The sequence below is a fragment of the Anolis carolinensis genome, unplaced genomic scaffold (genome assembly GCF_035594765.1).
Source record: "Anolis carolinensis isolate JA03-04 unplaced genomic scaffold, rAnoCar3.1.pri scaffold_9, whole genome shotgun sequence".
Lineage (NCBI taxonomy): Eukaryota > Metazoa > Chordata > Lepidosauria > Squamata > Dactyloidae > Anolis > Anolis carolinensis.
The window spans coordinates 19,392,558-19,411,444 of NW_026943820.1; the positions used below are offsets into that span (position 1 = coordinate 19,392,558).

An 18,887-nucleotide genomic window follows, 5' to 3' on the forward strand; every position below is an offset into this window, starting at 1 on the left:
AGTTAGGCCTCACTTAGGCCTCTTCCACACTGCCTATAAAATATAGATTATCTGATTTGAACTGGATTATATGGCAGTATAGACTTAAGGCCCTTCCACACAGCTATATAACCCATTTATAATGTTATATTATCTGCTTTGAACTGGATTATCTTGACTCCACACTACCATATAATCCACTTCAGTGTGCATTTTATCTAGCTGTGTAGAAGGGGCCTCATACTTTGCCACAGCGATGCGTGGCCAGGCACAGCTAGTGTGTGTGTGTGTGTGTGTGTGTATATATATACCACTGAACTAAATCACACAAAATCTGGACACAAAAGACATAGTCATCCAAAATATGTTTTTCAAACAAAAAAATCTAGAAAAATAAAGTCCAAATTAGTGGACCAGGAAAGGCCACCCCCCCAGATGCCAGTTAGAAGGGTAGGCTGCACCCACTTCGTCTCCTAGCAACCCACTCAGCCACAATGGCACCCAGGGCCTCTTCACTCAGGCCACTTCCACACTGATTTGAACTGGATTACATGGCAGTGTAGACTCAAGGCCCTACCACACATCTATATAACCCAGAGTATCTGCTTTGAACTGGATTAACTTGAGTCCACACTGCCATAAAATCCAGTTCAGTGAGGATTTTATATAGTTGTGTAGAAGGGGCTTCATATAATCCAGTTCTAAGCAGATAATATAAGTTTATAAATATAATATATAATAATTACTGTGGTAAAATAATACAGAACAATATAATCTCTAAAATCAGTACAGTAAATAAAGAGCAACACTCTGAAAACAGGGGAATTCCAGACAGGAAACAACTAGGACCAACTAACACCTCTCAACAAAGGATTCTCCAGGCAGGAAGCAGCCAGGCTTTGAAGCTGCAAGGCCATTAAATGCTAATCAAGGCGACTAATTGCAGCATTCATACTTGCTGCACTGAGACTATTCATTGCTATTCAACCAAGGATTCCACAAGGTAGAAAGCGGCCAGGCCTGCAAGCAGCAAGGCTATTCAATGCAATTCAAATTGGCCAAAAAACCCCCATTCCTCCAGAATGCAAATACCCAGCCTTCCAAGCAGCAAGCCTATTCCATTGTATTCCAGCTCACCAAACAAGGATTTGCATAAGAAGAAAATGGCCAGGCTTTGAGGCTGCAAGGCTATTCACTGCTATTCCACCTGGTCAACAAATGATTCCCATAAGCCACAGCAACACGTGGCAGGGCACAGCTAGTGATATATATTAGAAGTAGCCATTGTTTATTTTTGGGTTTTATGAAAGGTCCCATTAGAAAATGTATAAGGACGTATCAGAACTATAACTTCCATCATCCTGAGTCAATTCCCCCAAATACAGTAGAGTCTCACTTATCCAAGCCTCGCTTATCCAAGTTTCTGGATTATCTAAGCCATTTTTGTAGTCAATGTTTTCAATATCTCGTGATATTTAGGTGCTAAATTCGTAAATACAGTAATTACAACATAACATTACTGCGTATTGAACTGCGTTTTCTGTCAGATTTGTTGTAAAACATGATGTTTTGGTGCTTAATTTCTAAAATTATAACCTAGTTTGATGTTTAATGGGATTTTCCTTAATCCCTCCTTATTATCCAACATATTCACTTATCCAAGCTTTTTCTGGCCCTTTTAGCTTGGATAAGTCAGACTCTACTGTATTGCCAGTATTCAAAATTGGCCATGTTGGGTCTGTGTGCCAAGATTGGTCCAGATCCATCATCAGTTTGGCTCCTGGTGCTCTCTGGATGTTTGAAAAACTCACTTTTCGGACTATTGCTTCCAGAATCCCCCCTCCAGCATGATCAATAACCATGCTGAAAGAGTCCCGAGTGCTAAAAAAGAAAATCAACTTTTTCAAGATTGGAATTTTCTTATAATTTAGGAATTAACGAATTTCTAATGCATTTATATTTCTATAGGGAATATTTATTACGATTTTTGGAGTGTGCAGTTTGAAATGTTTTACCCCATGCCGAGACGTTGTGTGATATGCAAAGTTAATAATAATCTGCACAGGAGAAAAATGGAAGTGATCGGCAGAGGGCAGTAGAGTTTCAGAGTTCTTGCTTTCTTGCATCCGGGAAAAGTGTTGACGGCCAAGACTTGGGAGTCCCTTCCTCAATCTATCAGCCCCAAAATTTCCAAATGTATGACAGTGTCAAACTGTAGCATTTTATAAATGGGAACAAAATGCAGTTTAACAATCTGATTTTCACCCAGGCTCCAAAATGCTTGCAGACATTTTTCCCTGACAAAATGCTGCTGAATTCGCTTGGTCGTTTTGATTTAAGCAGTGTATACATACAGAGATTTTTCAGTCTGGAGAAACCAAAATGTATGCCTCTAACTAGTGATGTGAAATGTCAGATAAATTGTTTTATGTCCTTTGAGTATGATTTATTGTAATGGAGTACTTAATACGCGGTGCTTAGGTTTCTGGTTTGTGTCTTTGCTACTGTGCAATTGGGAAAGAGCATGCCAAATGCTGACGGAATGGAACAATACATCTTCCGAAAGGTTCTTTAAAAACGTATCAAAAAAGGATCTGAATGCACATGAAGCAAAGAAAAAGGGACAAATTATGATCTTCATACTCAAGTGAATTTGATATTTCCTCCTGCTTCACATATAGGTGATTTAAAAACCCTCAAGGTCGACTGTCGGAGACTCTGCAGTGAGACAAAGATGGCACACCGTTGGCTGCATTTTCTCTTTTTCACTTAACTGCTGTATCAAAATGGAATTGCTCATTTGTTGAGCATCTTTTATAGTACTGTTTAAGTTGACATGCAACCTCAGGTTATGAGACATTTTGCATCACACTGCAAACTGGCGCAGCTGGGGATTTCTTGTCTGAGTCATTCACTCACATTCAGCCTTCTCCAACTGCTTTACGAGGCTTTCTTAGCTGGATCATGTTCCAGGTTTTAATCACAGCTTTCTAGGCTATGCTAAATTGTGCATTTCCTGACCCCCGGAGGGTTTGGTATGTTGAGGCAGCTTTTGAGTGATCTCAGATATGACTGTTGGCCATTTAGCTTTGTGTTAATTGGATGTGTGATATGTATTAACATTAAAAATAATCCTGTAGTTAGAAAACATTTAGGGTACATCTTCATCAGACAGAAAAGATCCAGAGTGGGTCACTCTGGATCAGTGTCACCGGAGTGCATTGCATGCCCCCAAGTTCGTTCAGGAGCTGGATGGTGGCTGCACAGTGCAGGTCTGAACCGGTCTAGTGGTTGGATGGCAGCCACGTGGCCAACCAGAACTGGAACCAGTGCATTGCCACTCAACTGACCCACTTTACCTTGCCCCTGTTGTATCGGATTTTGTGGTGCCCACTGGGCATGAAATGGCGCCCAGTGGATGGGCTCTTGGATGGAGGGCGATTAATAAATAAATAAATGATGATGATGATGAAACTGTATAGCTATGTTTTAAAAAGTTTTTTAAAGGAGAGGAGAGAGGAGGCCATTTTTAGTTCTTTAGGAAGGGAGTTCCAGAGGTGGGGGGCTATCATGGAGAAGACCCCTTCTCTCGCTCCCACCAACCAACTGTGCTTGAGATGGGGGTGGGACCGAGAGCAGGGCCTCCTCTACAGACCACAGTGCTCGAGCTGGTTTGTATACAGAGATGCAGTTTTTCAAATAATTGACATTTTTCAACAGAATGGGAACCATTTGTATCATTTTTTTTTCATGTCAGGAGTGACTTTTTTCGTGTCAGGAGCAACCGGAGTTGCTTCTGGAGTGAGAGAATTGTCCGTCTGCAAGGATATTGCCCAGGGGACATTGCCCGGATGTTTTGATGTCTTACCATCCTTGTGGGAGGCTTCTCTCATGTCCCCGCATGGAGCTGGAGCTGATAGAGGGAGCTCATCCGCGCTCTCCCCGGGTGGGATTCGAACCTGGTAGCTTTCAGGTCAGCAACCCAACCTTCAAGTCATGAGGCCTTTATCCCCTAGGCCACCGGAGTGACTTGAGAAATTGTAAATCGCTTCTGGTGTGAGAGAATTGGCGTCTGTAAGGACATTGCCCAGGGAACGCCCAGATGTTTTATTATCCTGTGGAAGGCTTCTCTCATTTCCCTGCATGGGAAGCTGGAGCTAACAGATGGGAGCTCACCCCACTCCCAGGATTCGAACCACCGCCCTTTCGGTCAGCAGTCCTTGATAAAGAATAAATAAAATGTAAAAATTCTTGTTGGTTTTAAAGATAAAATAAAATAGTGAGAGAGCAAAATAGAATAAAGAAGTTTTTTTAGGATAAGAAATTAGGATGACAATAATATTTTCATCATATATCTTTTTAATTTTATGATTATTGTTTTTAGATGGGGAAGTTAGGTTTAATGGTTATTGGGGTGATGTAATGAATGTACTGGAAAATTATTGACTTTACAAATTGTATTATTATTATTACATACATATATTGCAGGAAAAAAATAAATAAATAGCAGTATGTAGATTAAAAAAAAAGAAACACGTATTTCTCCTGGCAGGGAAAAGAGTGATGCTTGGTTGGCAACTGAGGTGCCAGATCTTGTGAGCCAAGCTCTCTTTGCATGTAACAACTTTGGGGTTTTCACAGGATGTGGGTTTGCATAACCATATGTTAAGATGTCTTTCCCTCTTTTTTTTGACACGTTTTATGCCATTTTGACAGAGGTTTGTGCAGCTCTCGGTTCTCAAAGCAGCATGGGAAATGAAATCTTGGCTTTGTTTTTAAAGGAATTGCTTATTGTGTGATTTGCTGCAGTGGGAGCATTGAAAACTCTTCTTCCTGAAATGGAGCATCCATATTTTATTCTTCCAAATGGGAGAGGACATGCATGGAGGTATACACACACCCTGAATATAGAGTTTGTCTAAAAAGAGGCCCGGTGGCGAAGTGTATTAAAGCACTGAGCTGCTGAACTTGCAGACTAAAAGGTCCCAGGTTCAAATCCTGGGAGCGGAGTGAGCACCCGCTGTTAGCTCCAGCTTCTGCCAACCCAGCGGTTTGAAAACATGCCAATGTGAGTAGATCAATAGGTACCGCTCTGGCGGGAATGTAACGGCACTCCATGCAGTCATGCCGGCCACATGACCTTGGAGGTGTCTACGGACAACGCCGGCTCTTTGGCTTAGAAATGGAGATGAGCACCAACCCCCAGAGTCAGACATGACTGGACTTAACGTCAGGGGAAACCTTTACTTTACTAAAAGCAGATTCCATCTAAACAGGATCAGCCCTTTGAAATGAGTGCCAGGTGCTATGGGCTATATTTCTGAAGAAGGAACTGAGAAAACCACCTTTGAGTGTTCCTCGCCCAGGAAATTTTATTCATGGGTTTACCATAGGTTGAAGGCACATACATATACAAAATATTTGGTTGTTTTGGGAGGAGAACTTGGCAAGTTGCATATTGACTGTACCCAATTCAGGGCCAACCCAAGACATTTTGTTATGTCAGGTAAAGAGTCTGATCAGGAGTTGAATCTTTCTTCAAAACTGATTGATAAATCAGCACCTCCACATCCAAAGGCAACAAATACAAGAAACTTGCTGGTTCGTCCTTCATTTCTTTCCAAATGGCATAACCTCCAATTTTTCTGCTTTCATAGGGAGAATCCCATAAGGAAGAGGGAGCATGCTTTTTTTCTGTTGCCCTGGAGACTTGGACTTGGAGCAATGGATTCAAATGAAGGAAAGGAGATTCCACTTGAACATTAGTGTCGTATCTCCACGAGAACCCTCATTGTTTCCGCTATTTCAGCCTCCTTTTAGTTAGAGCGAATTAACATTGCATGTATAGTTCTGTCTAGATAGCCTCGTTCCCTTTAAAGCCTTCCTCTGCCCCTTTTAGGGTGAAGCCCCAAGCAAAACCCTTCTTGTTCCTTGGAGAACCAGCCATTTTACAAATGGAAGGTGAGAAGAGAGGAAGGCTAGGAAGATCCACAAAACAGTTATTAAATCCTTGTTGACAGTCTAAGTGTCCCACATCTATTCCTTGCATAACCAGTTCACCTGGCTCGGAACATCAAAGGCTGTGAACCCAGGATTTAGGTCAAAATTGTGGCACTTGGAATGAAAGAGAGCCTATTTCAACCTAACCTTTTAAAGCAAGAACGGGATGTCCATCTTTCAGGGACACTGAAACTATGTATTTCAGGGTCTGAACTTAGCTGGGTGGTGGGTTGATGTTGGGTGACCATCCAAGATCTCTGTTGTGGTTCAGAATTCGGTACAATCACAATTCGGCAAAACCATTGTTCTGAATTAGGAAGATGTATTTGATTATTAATTAATGTAGTAGATTCAGCATGGCATCATAGTTGGTATTTGTAAGCTACATGCAGGAGCACATTGGAAGCGACTGCCCCAATCCATGCAAGTTTGAATTAAAGGTCACAGGGAGGATCTTTCTTCTTAGCAAAGAAAGAGAACATCCAGCCTTAGAGTGAGGAAAGTATATAAACTAGGCAATGTTTACATTAGTCTTCTGCAGATTTGTCCAGAGGATTGTGTTTCCATCTACCTGGCGCACATTTGACGTTCTTGCATACTGTCAGGTCTATGCATTGCTAAGAAGGTGGCCATGCCATAACCCCGTCTACAACTTGGCAAATCTAACTGCATCTAGGGCTAAGTTATATTCTAAAGAAGTGCCTTGCTAGTTCAGATCTTCAGTGGAATATCTAACACAGCATTCAGTTTCCCACAGTGTCCAATGTAGTAATTGCATTCATTTCAGTGTCTCTACTCTGAAGTCTGGAAAACCTTGGAGTCTACCTAAAGTAATAAAATGCTTTAGAAATACTTTGCTAGCTGACAGTCTATCATCTAATATGGCTGGGAGGATCTAGGAGGTGCAGTACAGCCGCGGTGGTGCAATGGATTAAACCCTAGTGCCGGTTGAACTGCTTACCTAAAGGTTGGGTTGCTGACCTGAAGGTTGCTGGTTCGAATCTGCGAGATGGGGTGAGCTCCCATCTGTCAGCAAAGCCGGCCCTAGGTAATTTTTAAGAGTAGGTGAACAGAATTTTGCCCCCCCCCGAATGTTTGCACACACCCTGAATTTGGGCGCCCCCCCAAAACCAATCGCTCAAAAAAATATTAATAATATGTGCACAGACAAATATTAATAATATATTATCACAACAACAATATACTATTATTATTAACACATTCATAATATGTTATCACTAATAGTAGTATTATATTCATATTCATTATACTAATAACAGTACATGAGACAATTATGAATAATATATTATTATTCACAATAATACACTATTATTATTAACACAGTATGCACATGTGTGCATGTGGGTCTACATATGTGTGTGTGTGTAGATATATAATGTGTGTAGATATAGAATGTCTATATGTGTATCAATAGCAATATGTGGGACTACATCTGTGGACACACTAGATAGACAGACAGACAGACAGACAGACAGACAGAGTGTATATGAGTATATATAGAGAAAATATAAGTGTCCTAAGGATGATAATAATTCATCTTGTTTGCTGTGTCATATTCTGTCTTTGTTCTCAAGTCGCTTCTGACACGATAAAAAGTACAGCATTAATTCCCCAAACTCTGGTTTCCAGTAAATGTTTATTTAATCCATTGCTATAGGAATGCATCATTTCTGAGACATCAACCATAGCACCTCAGTCACTGACAGATTATATATTAACCCGACATGCTAATTATCGGTGTTTAGATATACCTCCCCCCACTAGTGCTAAGCTGCTATACCCTAATGAATGCTTATGTTAATTGCAGTGGCATCATTCTTCAGCTGTTTGGGGATGGTGTGCCTTTACTCTCACATTTTATGAAACGTTTTGCCACTTGAAGTGTGAAATGCTCTGTTGTTAATTACCAGGCTTATAGAATTTTAAGCCTTGTAGCACTGGAAAAAAGTTTTTAAAATCTGATTGATCAAAGGTTCACACAGCTCAGCACCAACTATCTCAAGGTTCACATGTGTATCAATTTCATGTCCACATTGAAGACGGGATAAAGATTGTGTGTTGACTAGAGATGAGTCAGACTTTAATTTAAAATCAAGATTTACCAAATATCGGCAGGAAGTGAAACTGACAATTTTTACTTGCCTAGTGATGGCAGATGTGTCTTTCCATTTAGCTTGCACATTCGCTCAATGTGTGTAAATAATAACAATAATGGTAATAATAATTTTATTTCTTACCTGCCTCTCCTTGTGGCTCGAGGTGGGTAGCAGCATAATTAAAACACATAAACATTGTAAAAATAGCCAAATCCTACCTGAAGCCAGGAAGCAAAAATGTCCTCCTACTGCCTTTACTTCTGCGAGAACCAACTGCCCCCCTGAGTTCAGCCTCTCTAAATACAAATATGAAAATGTATAAAAGATATATATTAAATGTATTTCTATAAAAGACATATTAAAATACACAGAACAGAGATTAAATGGTTCTGATAGTGTTGTGGTATTAACGAGGATCACAGTTAAAGAGGATCCATGCCTAGTATTCACTAAAAACCAGATAGGGCAGGACAGAGAAACCAATTCATGAAGTTGAAGACAAGCTACAGAGGTTTACTGAATTAGCCAAAAAGGATACAAATACAGAGAAATACAAGATATCTTATTTAGTTCTGACAGTCATTCAAACTTTCTGCCCCCCTAACCTGATTGGCCAGATAAAAGGCTGGGTAGGATCCATGGCAGAATTTATTTATTTATTTATTTACAGCATTTATATTCCGCCCTTCTCACCCCGAAGGGGACTCAGGGCAGATCCCATTACACATATAGGCAAACATTCAATGCCTTTTAACATAGAACAAAGACAAACAAACATAGGCTCTGAGCCGGGCCTCGAACTCATGACCTCCTGGTCAGAGTGATTCATTGCAGTGATTGATTGCAGCTGCTCTCCAGCCTGCGCCACAGCCCGAGCCCATTGGCTGGCATAGCCCGAGAATTGGCTGGCACGCTACCAGGTCAGACTACATTGAGAAGCCATTGAAATGCACAATCATGTGGACAATTTCAACAGAAAGGAGGAAACCATGAAAATGAACAAAATCTGGCTACAAGTATTTAAAAATTCTAAAATCAGGACAGTAAATAAAGAGTAGCTATCAGAAAACAGGGAAATTCCAGACAGGAAACAATCAGGGCCAGCTAACACCTCTCAACAAAGGATTCCCCAGGCAATAAGCAGCCAGACATTGAAGCTGCAAGGCCATTCAATGCTAATCAAGGTGGCCAATTGCAACATTCACACTTGCCTCAAACAGGCAAGAGTTCTTTCTCCCACCCTGGACATTCCACAGATACATAAACTCCACTTGCCTAGTTTCCAACAGACCTCCCAACCTTTGAGGCTGCCTGCCATAGATACAGGAAAAATGTCAGGAGAGAATGCTTGTGGAACATGTTCGTACAGCCCGTAAAACTCAGCAACCCAAAGGTGCAAGACTCAAGAAACAGAGAAGTTGATCTTGGGTACTCAAAGGCTTGGCTGTCAACGATGAGGTTTAACACATGCATATATTCTAAACCTCCATTTTTGCAGGCAGCAATCTCTCAGCTTCAAGTGAACCATATAGCTAGACAAACAGGAAATCACCTATCTCTGCATACATACACATGAGCAATGGTCTTGGTAATTGTTTTGGCTTGGGAACAGACTCAGAGGGGTTTTTTTTTAGCCTTTCTGTTTTTAGGGGATTATTTTGCAGGGTCATGTAGAGTTGACTGTTTATACATTTCAGATATATGACATAGGTATAGTACATAGAAAGATAAAAGTTATATTAGAAAGTCATGAAGAATAGAAACAATCTGTTAAAGGGTTGGATATGATAGCTGTTGCTAGTTTGGTCTTGATCTTCTGATGTTTTGAGCCTGCACAAATCTGGAAATGGTCTTTCAAAAAGGGAAAAATTATATATTTATTTCTGAGACATTAGGAAAACTATAAATATTTTGGGAGTGGCTACTGTGGCTTGATAACGGTATCAGTGGGCCAGTGAGCCAGAATTTTATTCTGAATCTTTTAAAAAGCTAATCCAACCCCAAAATAGGTTTGGAGCCTTAGGAAGAAAACAGGCAGACAAAACGTTCTTGTTGGCTGATTTCGCCTGTTGCTCAAATTCTCCACATTTTTAAAAAACATACAGAATATGTTGTCTGTTTCACATAACGAGCAAAGGCAAAAGCACAACAGAAATATTTTATCCCTTAGAAGCAGGCCGGCCCTAGGTAATTTTCAAGTGTAAGCAAACAGTATTTTGGCGCCCTCCAATCATTGAAAAATGCACTTTATATATATTCACTCTCTCCCTATCTCTCTCTTCATATCCATATATATACCGTATCTTTATATATACCATATCTTGGGACCCAATATATGATCTTAATAAGCCACCCCTGTCTAGAAGCTAAAGTCAATCTATTCCAGGATACATTGCAGAAAAGAAGCCACTATTTAAAACCTATGGTTGTATAGTTTGGATTAAAGGGCATTGCTCAGCATTGGAGGAGAAGCACAGGGACTTTTTGCAAGAACAGTACTAATTAAAAGCACAATTTCTTTAAAAAATTTAGACCTGCTCATCCACATCTCCAAAACCAACAACGAACGAAAACACACGAGAGATCTATGATTGGGCCATTCTCTGTAGTACAGTAGAGTCTCACTTATCCAACATAAACGGGCCGGCAGAACGTTGGATAAGCGAATATGTTGGATAATAAGGAGGCATTAAGGAAAAACATCAAATTAAGTTATGATTTTACAAATTCAGCACCAAAACATCATGTTATACAACAAATTTGACAGAAAAAGTAGTTCAATATACAGTAATGTTATGTAGTAATTACTGTATTTACAAATTTAGCACCAAAATATCACGATATATTGAAAACATCGACTACAAAAATGCATTGGATAATCCAGAATGTTGAATAAGTGAGTGTTGGATAAGTGAGACTTTACTGTATTATGAAATAAGTCTGTCACTTGGAAGTTCCATGAACACCCAGCCTATACTCTTATCAAAGTTGGAAGTAAGCAGTTGCAAATTGGAGTACTCCCTGTTCGTTACGAAGACAATATACTTTCTCCAAAACAAAGGTATGTTCAACTACAATTATAACTTAATAAGGGATTATTACCCTCTTTCTAATACAACTGCAGCACCACCGAAACAATTACCTGGCTTGTGCTGTGACTTATGGTCTGTTGTGGTTCTTGAGGCAGCAATGATAGGCTACAGGAGGCGGGCAGCATGTTATTTTTAAACAATTATTTTATTTCCTTTTGAAAAACACCAAGGTTAAAATGTTACAAATTGCAACTGTAACCAATTCCTTTAAAATTGTGTCCTAAAGTCTCATTTGTTGCACCCACTGACAGGAGAGAATAAATCCTTGGAACTGTGTCATAAAAGATCCATGGTAAATGTTGTATCTAAGGTGCAAAGAGCTCACTCTTTGGAAATCCATTATGTGTTCATGAGCTTTCAGGTTGATGGAGGACCCTATTTTTTGGTTGCTTGATTATTGAAAAGCCAGTTTGGGTCACTGAGATAGGCCAGAGTCAGGAACATATATGATTAAATGGTAGGGGGAAAAGGTCACAACCTATTGTTAAGTACAGTAGAGTCTCACTTATCTTACACTCACTTATCCAACGTTCTGGATTGGATAATCCAGAATGTTGGATAAGTGAGTTTTTGATAAGCCTAGTTTTTCAGCCCTTTTTTAAAAACCGAGAAAGCCTCCCTCGGCTTATACTCGGGTCAGGGTCCTGGTTGACTTATATTTGGGTCAGCTTATACTTGAGAATATATGGTACATATATGGTATTATTACATTTATTATTTGTCTCTATTATTGTTGCTACTATTACATTTATTTTACTCTATTTTATTATCATTATTAATACATTTATTATTTCACTCTGGTCTTATTATTATTTCATTTATTATTTTACTCTATTTATTATTACAGTAGAGTCTCGCTTATCCAACGTTCTGGATTATCCAACACATTTTTGTAGTCAATGTTTTCAATACATCTTGATATTTTGGTGCTAAATTTGTAAATACAGTAATTACTACGTAGCATTACTGCGTATAGAACTACTTTTTCTGCCAAATTTGTTGTCTAACATTATGTTTTGGTGCTTAATTTGTAAAATCATAACCTAATTTGATGTGTAATAGGCTTTTCCTTAATCCCTCCTTATTATCCAACATATTCGCTTATCCAACGTTCTGCCGGCCTGTTTATGTTGGATAAGTGAGACTCTACTGTACTTGTATTATTTTCCTGTATTTATTATTATTATTATCATTACATGTATTATTTTACTCTATTATTATTAAAAGCATACATAAGTACATTTACATTGAAGAAGATGAGAATAATGATTTGATCAGAGTTGGACAGTCTCATCTTAAATTTGAGCTTTATGTAAATACAGTAGAGTCTCACTTATCCAACACTTGCTTATCCAACATTCTGGATTATCCAACACATTTTTGGAGTCAATGTTTTCAATATATCGTGATATTTTGGTGCTAAATTCATAAATACAGTAATTACTACATAGCATTACTGCGTATAGAACTACTTTTTCTGCCAAATTTGTTGTTCAACATGATGTTTTGGTGCTTAATTTGTATAATCATTACTTAATTTGATGTGTAATAGGCTTTTCCTTAATGCCTCCTTGTCAGCTCACCACAGCCGCTCCTGAATGAACACACAAGACTCTCTGTGATATCACCAGAAACTTTTACTGTAGGAAACATGAACATCAGAAAAGCCAAGAATGGGAGGCTCCGGCCAACCCTCCTTTATATACCCTCCCCCTCATTTGAACAGTCTCTTCCCGCTCAGTAAAACCCCGCGCAAATTCCCCGCCAAGTCCAGCAGCCGTTTCTCCTCCGAGTCCTGGGACGCAGGTGTCTTATCAATGTCAGTGACCCTGAAACTCAGAGCCACATCCAGGCTCTAGTAGCAGGGTTCTGACATGGCGTCCTCCTCCCCTTCGTCCTGGAAGGAAAAGATTAAACACAACTATTGTTCTCCGCTGTCCAGAGTTCCTTTATACTTTTTTAACAGGCTGCAATGGAATACCGGGTGTACCTTTCCTAGGTCCTTTGGTAGCCTCAGCTCATAGGTCACTTCGTTTATTCTTTTTGCTACCCTGAATGGCCCTATATAGCGTGGAGCCAATTTCTTGGATGGGAACCCCAATTTCAGGTTTTTTGTGCTCAGCCAAACCAGATCTCCTTCGCCCAATTTGTCCCCCTCTCGGCGCCTACGATCCGCAAAGAGCTTGTACTTCTTTTGTGTTTCCCGCAATGCCTCTACCACGGTTCGCCACCCTTGCTTGATTTTGGCCGGCCATTCCTCGTCGGTCTGGCCCTCCCCTTCCTTCCACTCGGGTAGCCTGGGGAAAGGTGCCACCTCCTGTCCGTATACTATTTCGAATGGGGCACGACCTGTGGCCGAATGTACGGCCCCGTTAAAAGCCATCTCAGCAAACGGAAGAAGGTCCGCCCAATCATCCTGTCTATAATTGGTGTACATCCTTAAGAATTGGCACAGTGTCTGTTGGGTACGTTCGACCCCCCCGTTGGTCGCGGGATGAAAGGCCGAGCTCAGGTTCCTTTCTGCTCCTAACAGCTGTAAGAATTTTCCCCAAAATTTTGCAGTAAATTGGACTCCCCGGTCACTAATTATCTTGTCGGGACACCCATGTAGGCGATATACGTGCTTCACATACAAATCAGCAAGTTTTTCAGCTGAAGGAAGTTTTGGCAGAGCCACAAAGTGTGCCTGTTTTGAGAATAAGTCCAATATTGTCCAAATGTATCTGTGGCCTCTGCTGGGGGGTAGTTCGCCTACAAAATCCATGGCTACGCATTCCCATGGCCTCATGGGCTCTACCACCTTCTGCAATAGCCCCTGGGGCTTCCCCGGTGGTGTTTTTCCCTCTGCGCATAATTCACACTGCGTGACGTACCCCCTGGCGTCTTTCCTCATTCCGGGCCACCAGCATTGTTTGGCCAACAGTTTAATAGTCCTGGTGGGGCCTAGATGACCCGCACCCTTGTTATCATGGTACTTCCTTAACATTTCTCGTCGTAAACATTCAGGAATATACAATTTCTTATTTACAAACACCAAATCCCCACACAATTCTCCCTTTTCTTTGTTTGTTTGTAACCATTTGTCCATTCCATACGCTCGCTTCAACTCTTCCTCCCATATTTCTCCTCCCCCCGTGGAAATGGCAGTACGTTTGTTTTCTTTGGCCGCTTGTGCTCGAGTTAGTACTGCCAGGCCCCATTGCTTATCAAGAAAAATACTCCCTTCAGATTCCTGAATTCCTCCCCCGTGCTGAGGCATCCGAGAGAGAGCGTCAGCGAGTATATTATGTTTCCCCTGGAAGAATCTGAGTCTGAAATCAAAACGGCTGAAATATTGGGCCCATCTAATTTGCTTCGCTGATAGTTTACGAGGGGATCTTAGATACTGTAAATTTCTATGGTCAGTCCACACCTCAAACGGTGTTCCACTTCCTTCCAGGAAGTGTCTCCAGCACTCTAGTGCTTTTAGAATCGCTAAGGCTTCTCTCTCCCAAATCGGCCAGTTTTTTTCTGTATCACTAAACTTTTTTGACAGATAGCCACATGGCTTCAGGTTCCCCCCCTCGTCTTTCTGTAGCAGAACCGCCCCATATGCCCGGTCTGACGCATCGCAATGTAATACAAAGGCTTTAGACATATCAGGGTGCTGTAGGACAGGCTCCTCCGTAAAACGCTTTTTAAGGGCTTCGAAAGCTTCCTGGCATTCTATTGTCCAGGTCAGTTTGGCCCCTGGGGCCTTCACTTTGGCTGTTTCTCCCCTACCTTTAGTCTTTAACAAATCCGTTAATGGCAAAGTGAGGCGCGCAAAGTCCTTGATAAATGTTCTATAGAAGTTTGCGAACCCTAGGAAGGATTGCAGCTGCTTCCGTGTTTTGGGGGCTTCCCACCCCCTCACGTCTTCTACCTTCGCAGGGTCCATCGCCACTCCCTGGGAGGAAATCCTATACCCCAGAAAGTCTATCTGGTCTTTATTGAACTCGCACTTGGCAAGCTTCGCATACAGTTTTGCTTCTCTCAACTTTTGCAGGACTTCCCTGACTAGTTCTACGTGTTGCTCCTTAGTCCGAGATACTAACAATATGTCATCTAAAAAAACAAAGACTCCCTTGTACAACAATGGATGCAACACTTCGTTGATTAATTGCATGAACGCGGCGCCTCCGCCGCACAAACCGAAAGGGAGCACACGATAATTGAATAATCCGAATGCACAGGAGAAGGCCGTCTTCCACCTGTCCTCTGGTTTAATCTGCAATTTATGGTATGCTTCAATTAAGTCCAATTTAGTGAATATCTGTCCCTCCGATAACTGGGCGATCAAGTCCTTCACTAAAGGTAGGGGGTATTTATTTCCAGAACTGATTGCATTCAGGCCCCTGTAGTCAATGCAGAGCCTCAGCGTTTGGTCCTTTTTGCGCCTGAACAACACAGGCGCCCCTAGAGGGGAATTTGAAGGCTCTATGAAACCCCTCGCTAGGTTTTTATCAATGTATTTTCTCAGTTCCTCCTTTTCCCTAGCCGACATTGGGTATATTTTTGCCTTAGGAAGCTCTGCTCCTGGGACTAGCTCTATCTTCACTTCAACTCTCCGCTTCGGTGGGAAACTGTCTGCTTCCTTCTCATCAAATACGTCCACAAAATCCCGATACTCTGGGGGTAATTTATCTGCCAGTTCTGCTATCCTGATAGAGTCTTCCTCCCCCCTTTTCCCCGGCTCTCTCTCCACTTCCTGGCTCCCTTCTTCCAACTTCATCCTGAAGATTATGCTCTTATCCTCCCAGTTGATTTGCGGGTTGGCCTGCCCCAGCCATGGCATGCCTAGTATAACATTATAGCTGGCTATTTGTGATATCACAAATGACACCTTTCCTTCCCAACTCCCTATCTTACACTTTACATCTTCGGCACTGTACTTAGCTAATGATCCCGATGCTGTGGATCCGTCCAACTGCGAAAAAGCTATTGGGGATTCTAGGTTCGTTCTTTCGCATCCCAATCCCTCGGCTAATTCAGGGGAGATGATGTTCCTGGAACATCCACAATCCACAAATGCTTTGCAGGTTGCTTGTTTGCTGCCACTTTCCAGCTGAATGGGGACCACTATCATGGCTTTGTCCTGACTTACCAACCCCCCCGAGTGGTGCCTCGTCGGTGGTTCTTCCTCGGCGCGTTTCCCTGCCACGGCTCTTGGTTTGGGCGGGCCTCCGCCTTCCCCTTTTCTCTGCCAGCACTCGGCAGCCCTGTGGCCCAAACGGCCGCACACGAAGCAGCCCCTCCTGCTGGTGCTCACGTTCCCTGGCGGCTCCGTTCTCCTTCCGGCTGGGGTTGATCCCTCCTTCCGGCTCCCCTCTTTCATCTGCGGCCGCTGCTGTAGCCCTCCTCGGTGCCTCCTCGCCTGGGCCAGCGATGTCTCGACGCGCCCCGCCAGCTGAATCCATCCGCGCAGTGTGTCAGGCTCATCACGATGCACCGCCCAGGAGAGGATCTCCCGCCTGAGCCCCTCTTTGAAGAGTTCTATCTTTGTCACTGCAGACCATTCCGGCACCTTTTCAGCGAGGCATTGGAACTCCTCCGCATACTCAGATACCGACCTCTGCCCCTGGGAGACGGTCTTCAACTCCTCCCTCGCCCGGATCTGCTCCAGTGGATCTCGGAAACGGGTCTCCAGGGCCCCCATAAAGCGTCGGAGTGACCCCAGACATGGGTCGCGCCGCGCGTGTAGTTGAACGTACCAGCTGGCCGCTCCCCTCTTCAACACTGCACCAATGGCCCGTACCCGGCTGGATTCCGTTCTGAAAGTGTGGGCATTGTCCTCCATATAGCCCCTCACCGTGGTCAGGAAAAAATCCAGTTCAGAGGACTCTCCCCCAAACTCGATCCTTAGTTCCTCTCGTCTCGGTAGGGGTCCCTGTGGTGGCAATCCCCAATCCTCCGCCCGTCGCAAGCCCCCTTGCGGGCCAGTGGGCCCCGCTGCTGCTTCCCTTTGTCCTGTGCCACGCCCGGCATTCGCCAGGGGCACCAGGGTCTCAGTTGGGAGCGTAGCCGGGATTCTCGGAGGCTTTTCCCCTTCGTCGTCACTCTCCTCCACCCGCGTCAGGCTCGTTTGGATCTTGGGCCGGGCACCGGGCTCCTTTCGCATTTCCCTTCCCTTCGGTGCTGGGAGGTCTGCAAAGCCCTGGCTGCTTCCCATGCTCACGTCCCACATTGAGCTAGCCCGGAGTTCCCTTCCTCGCTCCGGCTCCGCCAAAACCGCCAGGCGCTCCATCGCCCTCGACATCACTGCCAGGGTGGTCTCCATCGCCGACATCCTCTCCTCCAGAAACACCATCTTTTGCGGGCCTGGGGAAGGTGAACCTTCCTCTCCTCCGGTGCTGTCTCCCCGCACCACTCCACGCCTCTGGGTTACCCCATTTGGCTGGGCATAAGCGGTGGATGACGCCAGGGCCGCCAGCTGGTGGAACTCAGCGTCCGTCTCGGGAGTGGCCCTTTCCGACCTTCCTCCTCCGGCGCCCAAGAGCTCTTCATCCTCCACTTGCATGTTACACCTCACCGCTACAGCGGGATGGTGTCCGTATTCTTGGCTTAGTGTCAGCTCACCACAGCCGCTCCTGAATGAACACACAAGACTCTCTGTGATATCACCAGAAACTTTTACTGTAGGAAACATGAACATCAGAAAAGCCAAGAATGGGAGGCTCCGGCCAACCCTCCTTTATATACCCTCCCCCTCATTTGAACAGTCTCTTCCCGCTCAGTAAAACCCCGCGCAAATTCCCCGCCAAGTCCAGCAGCCGTTTCTCCTCCGAGTCCTGGGACGCAGGTGTCTTATCAATGTCAGTGACCCTGAAACTCAGAGCCACATCCAGGCTCTAGTAGCAGGGTTCTGACACCTCCTTATTATCCAACATATTTGCTTATCCAACGTTCTGCCGGCCTGTTTATGTTGGATAAGTGAGACTCTACTGTACTTGTATTATTTTCCTGTATTTATTATGATTATTATTACATGTATTATTTTACTCTATCTATATATATAAAAGGGTAATGAAATTTTGGCCTAGGACAAAACAACAAAACTACAGATCCCAGAAACACTAAACTTGGCAGCACAACCCCTCATCCATGCCTCTCCGTTCATACAACAAAAATAAAATAAAAATAAAAGCCTAATTAGAGGGAGAGGAATAATTGTTTTTATCCAATTGCTGCCAGTTAGAAGGCTAAGCTCTGCCCACTTGGTCTCCTAGCAACCCACTCAGCCCAGGGCACAGGCAGAGTTAGGCCTCACTTAGGCCTCTTCCACACTGCCTATAAAATACAGATTACAGTAGAGTCTCACTTATCCAACACTCGTTTATCCAACGTTCTGGATTATCCAATGCATTTTTGTAGTCAATATTTTCAATACATCATGATATTTTGGTGCTAAATTCATAAATACAGTAATTACTACGTAGCATTACTGCATATTGAACTAGTTTTTCTGTCAAATTTGTTGTTCAACATGATGTTTTGGTGCTCAATTTGAAAAATCATAACCTAATTTGATGTTTAATAGGCTTTTCCTTAATGCCTCCTTATTATCCAACATATTCGCTTATCCAACGTTCTGCCGGCCTGTTTATGTTGGATAAGTGAGACTCTGCTGTACTTGTATTATTTTCCTGTATTTATTATTATTATTATTACAGTAGAGTCT

General features: G+C 42.8%; 1 protein-coding gene across 1 annotated transcript; it reads right to left on the bottom strand.

The window, feature by feature from the left end:
- Positions 1 to 12,760: 12,760 nt before the first annotated feature.
- LOC134293642 (uncharacterized) lies at positions 12,761 to 18,157 on the bottom strand. Its single transcript, XM_062961826.1, has 2 exons — positions 16,314 to 18,157; positions 12,761 to 13,085 (listed from the first exon to the last, which is right to left on the bottom strand). The coding sequence occupies exons 1-2, from the start codon at positions 17,859 to 17,861 to the stop codon at positions 13,044 to 13,046; spliced, it is 1,590 nt and encodes a 529-aa protein (XP_062817896.1). The 5' UTR covers positions 17,862 to 18,157; the 3' UTR covers positions 12,761 to 13,043.
- Positions 18,158 to 18,887: the final 730 nt, after the last annotated feature.

Excerpts from the sequence above, each read along its gene's own strand:
- LOC134293642 (XM_062961826.1), bottom strand. The coding sequence starts at position 17,861 with ATGTTCATGTTTCCTACAGTAAAAGTTTCTGGTGATATCACAGAGAGT. Across the intron at positions 13,086-16,313 it reads GGCACCACTCGGGGGGGTTG|GACGAAGGGGAGGAGGACGC; the intron begins GTAAGTCAGGAC and ends TTTTCCTTCCAG.